Genomic DNA, 9,149 nt, shown 5'->3' on the forward strand with positions numbered 1-9,149 from the left:
ATTCTGGAAAAAGTATGAAAAGGATTCAATAAGCTTCTTCAAAGGTGAAGCTTCCACTAAAACAATTAAAAAATTTTTTGTTTAACTTTATCACCATTTTTGTTCACCTATTATTGTTTTTAAGTAGATTTCTGGAGAAATATGAACATGTACACATTAAACCAGATGAAATTTAGATCTTTAGCACAAAAAAATAAATGTACTCGATGTAAAATCTATGGAAGAGATGTTGAAGATCAAACAAAAATATAATTGTAATATATTTACGATGTGCAGAACTGTGTTCTCAGTAAACAATTGTCCTTAAATAATGTTGATCTTGGCTTTCAGGTTTACTCCTAAAGTTGAATCTGGAGTAATGCAGTTCTGTGGGAAACTTTGACATGTTTGAACCAAGAAGTGATGCAAACAAGAATCATTTTTGGTCTGAATTGAAGCAATAAGCCTCCTCAGATGAGGAGCATCTAGTAACAATATGGCAGCTCCTCACCCTTAATATTTCTCTGCATGCTCTGAGCTTTAGATATAATGCAAATAAATGTGGTGGTGAGTGATCAAAGAAAATAGTGATCTGAAACAAGGGGTTTGTTTGTGTTTGCTGATGTACAAATGTTGTTATCAGCATCTGATGGTCCATCCCATCAGATCATCTGAGTGATACAGAAGAAGGCCACAGAGAAAATAAACAAACTGAATCAAAGCAGCTGGAAGTCTGAAGGAGAACACAACCAAACTTTTATTCATGCAAAACAGCAGAATATTTAAAATTTCAACAAAGAAAACAACAGATTTTCTACTGTAACAATGTTTGTGCTACGTTAACAAGCAGGCTGAAAGAACGGTTCTCACACTACATTAAAAATGCAACACAATATACCAAACAAGGATACACCAAAGGTGATGAAGAGTGTTTAGCTAAATCACTCCTTCCTCTGTGTCCATATGGGTGGTCCTGGTGCAGAACACATCTGCCAGCATGTGCTTGGGGATCTCCGAGCCGCGCACACGCAGGGTGTAGCAGGCGTCCTCCACTTTGCCCAGGCTCTGCCGGAGCGTGTGCAGCTTCTTGGAGACCTCATAAGGCCCCGTGTTCCCGATGTAGGAGAAGCCGTCGTGAATCTGCCGCAGGAACTGGCTCAGCTGGAAGGGCGTGTCGATATCGCCGTTGCCTACGCTGCCGATGCACAGCCGCATGAGCTCTCCTGTCAGGTCGGCCACGCCCAGCAGGTAGTCGGCCGGCGTCACCTGGAAGGTCAGGACTTGAGCTGACGAAGGCGGGGCTTCCACCGATTCCTGAAAATAAATTAATGAAAAAAGGTTTCAACTGCTTCACACAAACTACTCACACCACTTTAAAATTCATCAGAGTATGTTACGTGAGGCTTGATAAGAAACATTAGATAGACATGTTATTTGAGATGGTAACTTGTCAAATGTACTTTTGCATCTGTGTTGTCGGTTTTCATGAAGACGAGCCTCGCATTTATCTCCTCCAGGCTGATAAGGCTGCGATGACGGATGTAGTGCAGGAAGGTGACGGCCTCCACATACTCCTGAATTCCTGAAGCACAAAATATAACTTATATAAATCCGCACAAGATGGTGTAAAAAATGTACTAAGTTATTTTATTTGTTATACAGCAGAAATTAAATGATCCAGAAAATGCTAACACCTGCTGTTTGTGCATTAAAGAGCACAGATGAAAATAATCATCTTGTTTCCTGCCTCCATTGTTTGATGAAATGGTGATGATTTTTTTTGTAGCGGCTAAGATGAACCCTCATTTGTTTTCAGCCTTGAGTAAACAACAATCAAATAATTGCAGGACGGAAGATGTCGTGTCTGAAGTTTACTTTAGGAGCTGCACTCGGGCTTCAAAGGCTCCGCCGCACTGCGTTCATATTGCTAACCACAGCGTGGAGCAACAAGCAGCCAGGAGGGCCTCTTCACAGGGACATCACACACAGGTAGACGACGTTCATTAATTAGAAATAAGTCTGGATTTTATTTGGTGTTTCAGGGTAAAGAGGGTTTAAAAGAAATTGACCCTTTATTGATTTTTATTTTCTTCACACCTATAAGTTACTTTGAATTAGGACTGAAATGATGATCAGATCGATCAATTATTGCAATAATCATCAACTAATTTTGTAATCGACCAGTTGTTAACTGGAGAATATATATGCTTTGTTATTTTTAAAATTAAACATGTTCTACTCAGAACTCCTCAAGTTGCAAAGTGTACATCAGAGGGATGCTATCTTGTTGAATTTTAAGCAATAAAATGTTTAATTTATTGTTTGTATCTTTACAAACAATAAATTAAACATTCTAATATTGAATAAAAACAAGGATTAGTTGATTCATTGTCAGAATAATTGATAGGTTCATTGATAACTAAAATAGCTATTTGCACCCTACTTTCTTACTACAATTTAACAGCGTATTGAAGGCAACATAACTGTTTTCAGCTGTGTGAAATCAAAGAATCTGCTGCCTGTTGACTTTTTATTTAAATTTCTTATTTTATACTTGAAGTAGTTAGATTCTTACATCCACCTATATAAATAAACCTGAAAAAAAATCTCCAATCTGTGACGATTGCAGTCAACTTTTTCTATAGATGCCAAATATATGTACATTAATTTCTCATTCATCTTGTATAAGGTCTGCGCTACACTCAGTAATACACAAGCATTACAGTTTTGTGGATATTTGCAGCTATTTAAAATTATAACAATATAACATTTATATTACAGTTGGGCAATAAATCAATATCAATATAGATCACGACATGTGTTTGATATTGATAGGTATTACGTCTGATTGAATATTCAATATATAGAATATTCACTGAACCCCACAGCATTCTGGGAAAGGCAGGAGGGCCTCTTCCCACAGAGATAGTAATACACCATGGTTGTATTGACTAACTCACTCAATGTTTGAGTGAGTTAGTCACTCATAACTGCAACAACCTTATAACTGCTTAAATATATAAAAAAATAAATAAATAAATAAAACAGCATGTAGTGAAAACTGGGTAAACAGAAAATGTTACACTACCAATTTGGCAGTATTTCAGATATTTAAAACAAAAAACGAATCAATAATTATCAATATCGACTAATATGAAACACTTGTACTGTGATACGTTTTTTTTTAGCCATATTGTCCATATGTAGACCGAACCTGCAAAGAAAGGTGGAGTCTCTGATTGAGGACAGGATATTTGACATGAAAAGGTTACACAAGCTTTGAGGCAAACAGCCAGAGTTCAGTTCCTGAGTTTACTGCCTGGAGCTGTTTATGCTATCTGCTGTACAGCAGCCATTATTACCTTTGGTCAATGAAATTCATAAACAATGACTAAGGGAAAAACAAACTGAAAATAGAAGAGATTTTATTGGCACAGCATTTGGAAAAGTTGAGGGCTAAATTTGCGTGGACAGTCTATTGGGATCTGATAGACAAAAACTGCTTTTTATATTTTATAAATACTGATTGTTTATTAATATACTGAGAAAAGTGAATATTTAGGTTGTATTTGATTAGCATTGGACCACAGAGAGATTCACTGAGAAGTAAGTGATTCATGGGAAAAGTACATTTCTGTTTTCACAGCGTCATTACTGAGGTCGAGCTAAATAGCTTATCAAAGTGCTGCGTTATCAGTGGTAATTGTGTTTAAATTTAGACTCAATGTCTCTAACAGTCCTTATAAAAAAAACAAACAACAAAAAAAACAGACCCATTTCATAAGCCTGGGGACTTCTACAGCAAAGATTATCAGGGAAACCCATGATCTGAGCTCAGTCACCATCTAATAAAGTAAAAAAAAACTGAAACCAGTAATTGGTGGAAACTGCCACTGGTCACGTTGTATTCGAGGCACCACCGATTCCCTGAGTGGCCGCAATCTAAAAAACCCCTTCCGAGTTGCTAGATAACAGCTCCCTCTCACTCCCAGCAATGTTTTTTCTCCAAACGCAGCAGACTTTATGTCTGCTTTCAAAAAGACCGGCACTGGTGTCAGAAAGCAGCTTTATCAGAGAGTGTTGTCTGTTATACACACAGCAGCATCAAGGTCACGTTATCTTTCACTTCAAATGAACCCGACAAGGATAAAAGATGGCCAAAGTATAAATAGACAATTCACTGAAATCATGCATGTAGCGACACACAATACAGCACTCTCCATACTCAATGGAAAAAGCTACTTTGTTGCCATTTTGTTCTACATAAATGTACTAAAACTACAGGGTCAATTTTTAAAACATTTTCAGTGACATTTTCTGCTATTTCAATAAAATATAAATACAACTTATTGAAAAAAGAAGAATCTATAGCCCTTTAAGTTATGTAGTGATACTTTTACACAATTGGTTTACCTGGAAGCAAATCAGAAGTTAATCAGGTCAAAGTTTTATCATGGTATTTTGTGATTATATTGTTATAACTATATGAGTGATGATAAAAACTATTGATTATCTCTTTTCTTAGGTAATTATTTTGCTGATAGCCACACAGATACAAATACTGCTTTTAAAAAACATATCCATTTGTAACACGCTTCCATAGTACACCAGCCATGAAAGAAGAGTGATTTGTATCATATTTTCAAATTAATGAATATTTATTGATAGGTAGGGTAATTTTATGTATATAGCACATTTTCAGCAACAAGGCAGTACAAAGTGCTTTACATGAATTAGAAGGCGATATAAACCAAACAACAAAATCAAAAGAAAAACAAAGAGGTAAAGTACAAAGCTAAATATTGGTTCCCCATGTTTAATAAGAAAAAGAATAAGTAGACAATAATTTAAAAACTAATAGGGGTTTCTCTTAAGTTTGTTCTGGATTAGAGAGTTGGTTAAGTGTAGGAGCTATTTTTTTTTATTTTCAGTTAAATATTAGAATTTGTATTAGTTAATCTAAACAGAATTTTTGTTGAATTCTAGTTATTTAGAATGAGATTTTTGGCTAGTAATTCACTTCATTAGTTAATTTATTTCAGTTTGGGACATGGGTGTTTCACAGTATGAATGCATAGGTTTTAGGTCGCTCTTTATGAACATGGGTGGTAACATGGTTTATTTACCAGTCTACCCAGCTAGTCAATCAGTCAAAGTTTGACTAGCTGGGTAGAAGAGGGGGAGTGTGTGGAGGTTCCTCCATCTTCTCAGTTTAAGTGTTCTTTTCTTTAGTGTTAGTATTTAGTTAATGTTTTATATTGATAATATTTATATTGGTTATATCACTTTTTCTTTGGTGGGTTTTGGTATTAAGTTGTTTACTAGATTGGTGCACACATTTATAAACGCTTGGTTTATTAGAATATTAATTATTTTGTTTTTGGTTGAGTTGAAGGACTGGCTGGGAGGAGTTGATTGTCTCAAACCAGTAATTGGAACCAACCATCAGGCTGCGGGAAGCAGGGAATTTGATGTGGAAGACTCCTCCTCTCGCCTGTTGACATCTTCCTCTCACTCTATTGTTATAATATTTATGGTGTTAGGTTGTTTTGTTTTTTATAGTTGTGTTAAAGTAAAATGTTGTGATTTGAATTTATTTATGTTTATGTATTGTGGTTGTTTTGTTTGTTCCCCCACCCCTCCTTGTGTGTGTGTGTAGGCTAGCCTTTGTATTATAAATTCCCCCTGTGTGTCATTGTAAAGAGTCAGTTAGTTTTGTTTGAGTTGGTATGCTTTAGTTGATTATTTTTTTGGGCCCATTTTTCTTATATTTCTTTTTGAAATTTGTTGTAAAAAAATCTTTAACTCTTTGAAAAATTAAATAGTTATTTTTTTATGCCTTTGTCCTTGAGTTTGCTGGTCGGACCATCACACTTCACCATTCAGTCTGTCCAGCCAGTCACAAGCGTCATTCTGCAGGTGAGACATTCAGGTAGCCAAACAATAGGGCTCATGTGAAGTTTGTACCATGCTTTACCTGCAACTATGGAATAAACAAAGACCTGCATTTTTGACTTTTTGATCTTTTTTGGAACTGTGAGCCAGAAACCCACAGTGTATCAAGTGGCTATTTGAATGAAATTCACATTTACTTTGATCACTTTTAAGTTTCAAGTTTTGGATTTTGGGATTTTGAGTTTTTGGACAAATAGTCATTACATTAAGTATAAAACTAAATGTTGGTTCCAGTTGTTCTGGGTTGCTAAGAAGACCCAGAACAAATTTGTTCTAGATTTGTAAAGTATAAAGAAAATGTATTGAAAAGTTTAGTTTTCACACAGTTTGTAACAGCTCACCTGGAGTGAAAGCTCTGTGAAACTGATAAATATCCTCTCCTCTGAGCTCCTCAGCAATTTGCCCAATCTTCTGCCTGACTCCATCCAGTTTGCTCTCGGCCTCATTCAAAACTCCTTCAGTATCCGGAATGCTTTGCAGCCACAGAAAAACAAAGATCTGAATTATTTTAACTGGAAATCAGAACTGGTATTTGACACCAGGCATACAAACAGAACTTTTGCATACAAACATAGTAGCTGTAATAGTCTAAATTAAGTCTTGTCCTGGTTCTGAGGAAATGTAAAATTTCACAATGTGCCATAAGCAAAATAAAAATGTGAAAAACAGGAATTCAAAATAAGTTTTTAAATAAAAGACAGAAAATTATTTCTCAGAAAAATAACCTGAACATACTTGGTCACTCTATGCAGAAGAAAAATGCTCCTCTTGCTTTCAATGGTGATGTCTCGACTGATCTTAAGGAGGCGCTCATATTTGTCGTGTCTGGTGTCGAGCTCCTGCTGGAAAACTTTAAAAACAGAAAGAAAGTTTTAATATTTATTAATGAAAGAGACTTAAACATTAAAAAGTGATGACAAACTACAAAGGATGGACTTACCTTTAAATGCAGCGATGACTGGTGAGGATGAATTGGCATGTGCGTCACGCTCCTGTGCAGCTTCAGCATTTCTCCGTGACCAGCCCTCACCTGACACCATGCATAAGTAAGCAATGATGGAAAGTGAGCATTTTTAAAAATCAGATTGGTTGCTATTATTTTCTGTAAGCTTAGATTAATAAATTAAAACTCTCACAATATGAAAAAAGTGTTGCTTTTTTGTCTGTTGTTGTTGTTATTATTATTATTATTCTAGACAGAGTTCAAACAGAAGAACTCATTTCCTCACTATTAGCAGCTTATCTGGTGATAGGCTCCACAAATTTGGAGGCATTTGTGCACACTTTCACCCCTTCTAACCTTAACCCTCTCAGGCTCAAATTACTTTAAAAGACTGTCTAAGTTGTTGCAAATCTGCAACACCTGCCTGGAGAGGGTTAAATCTATATGAGGGACCTGAACATGGTGTTTTATTTTATTTAACAGGGTGGCTCTTCTGTTGCCCACCTGGAGTTGGAATGACTAAGTTCTAGCTTTGACATGTGGCCAGTGAAGTCATCACCACAATAACAATGTGTGAAATATGTAGGAGGCTATATTACTTCACTTGTCATGAATCATGCTCTGTAATACTTTGAAAATTTGCAGGAACTCTTGCTGCCCTTGGTATATAATTTTGGGCGGGAGATCCTAAAGCTCACAGAGAGTTGCTGCAAGTAACAGAAAATCACAAACAATATTGCCAGAACAATTAACAATAATAGCATTGCAGTTGGATGTTTTTCTAATATTATAAAACACAAATCAACAAGAAGTGCGCCCCGGAGGCTTTTCATTCATTCAAATAAAGTTTTATTACGAATAAAACTACAGAACACAATCTGAGCAATTTATTTATTCTAGATTTCATGATTGGAGCATCTGAGTAAATACGGTTGAATACAAAAACACAGAAGTATACGATTGTTCCTTTTATTTCACTGTTCTACACTTTAGTATAAGATAAACATAAACCAACAAACATAAATACGAGTAATTAGAGCTTTAATACTGAGCTAAAAAGCCCCAATACAACAATAGGGCAAATAGAAATTAAACATTTATGGCTAAAGTTAGCTAGTGCATAAATGAACTATAAAAGATGTGTTGTTAGCTAAATAAAACTGCTCATTCTGAGCATTTAACATAATTCGTCTGAAATTGTAAGTTGTCTTTGACTTACCTTCTCGCTTATTCATCCTTTTAGAGGTACAGTTTGTTTTTTCCCTAAATTATAAAGTCGGCTCTCTACGAGTGTCTAAATAGTGTTACTAGATTAGCTTTCGTTGGCGGGGTGCAGCAAACAAAATACAACCGGTAGTCTGTTTTTGGATTTTTAGACAAAAGGACAAAACTCTACCTCATTTTCACTACCATCTCCAAGCTTGATCAACATATAAAATAATCTCTGCGCAATAATTAAGCCAAATAAATGTAGTCTACTTGTTTCTTGATAGCAGGCATCCATGCGGTAACCTCGGGGCTTCTGCGCTGTTTACATGCGTAACAGAAAAGGTGGCGTGGTGCTTCATGGGAAATGTAGTAGAATAATGTGTGATTTTTTCCCCCCACGCTAATCGTTACCTGCAGTTAGTTCTGTATTTCTTAATTTATTTTATCTTTAAACATTGATTCTGTACATCTCTCCTCTGCTCGGTTCACAACTGAGAAAATTGTTACTGTGTCAAATCAAAAACAGAAAATGCCATACATATAAAATTATTTATACCCTAAACAGATTCCCATTTGAAAATTATTTTTTGATGGAAAAATTTCATTTGCAATCAAATTCAAAATTCGTGTAAGGTTGTTTCCAATGTTTATCTTCGAAGCTTAAAGTTGTCCCCAATGTCAAACTTTATCCACCAATGTTTATTGTTATGGGTCAAGATGCCCTGAGTGTTATCCTGACTGTTTAATGCCATCCGGGATGTTTTAACTTTATCATTATGTTTTGGGGTTTTTTGTTTGTTTGTTTGTTTTTTTCTCATTTCACTTTTTTTAAATTAAAATAGGACTTCAAAAACACGCTGTTCTCAGTAATCAATGTAAAGATTTGTTGGCATTTCAGAAATTAGCACATTTTAAAAAATATGATTATTCTGTTCTAACAAAAGGAGTAATGCAAATAAATTTAATATATTTAGTGAAGTATTGGTTGCAATGCATTTGCCAAAATTTGCTGTGACTGAGTTATAGCTATATGGACATATAGTGTAATCCATAAACTGGATGC

General features: G+C 35.4%; 1 protein-coding gene across 1 annotated transcript; it reads right to left on the reverse strand.

Annotated features, from left to right (window-relative positions):
• Window positions 1-718: 718 nt before the first annotated feature.
• On the reverse strand, window positions 719-8,422 carry tsnax (translin-associated factor X). Its single transcript, XM_055029663.1, has 6 exons — window positions 8,097-8,422; window positions 6,875-6,964; window positions 6,670-6,784; window positions 6,276-6,406; window positions 1,440-1,561; window positions 719-1,293 (listed from the first exon to the last, which is right to left on the reverse strand). The coding sequence occupies exons 1-6, from the start codon at window positions 8,110-8,112 to the stop codon at window positions 916-918; spliced, it is 852 nt and encodes a 283-aa protein (XP_054885638.1). The 5' UTR covers window positions 8,113-8,422; the 3' UTR covers window positions 719-915.
• Window positions 8,423-9,149: the final 727 nt, after the last annotated feature.

Source organism: Poeciliopsis prolifica, unplaced genomic scaffold (genome assembly GCF_027474105.1).
Source record: "Poeciliopsis prolifica strain line A6 unplaced genomic scaffold, Auburn_PproV2 SCAFFOLD005, whole genome shotgun sequence".
Classification (NCBI taxonomy): Eukaryota; Metazoa; Chordata; class Actinopteri; order Cyprinodontiformes; family Poeciliidae; genus Poeciliopsis; species Poeciliopsis prolifica.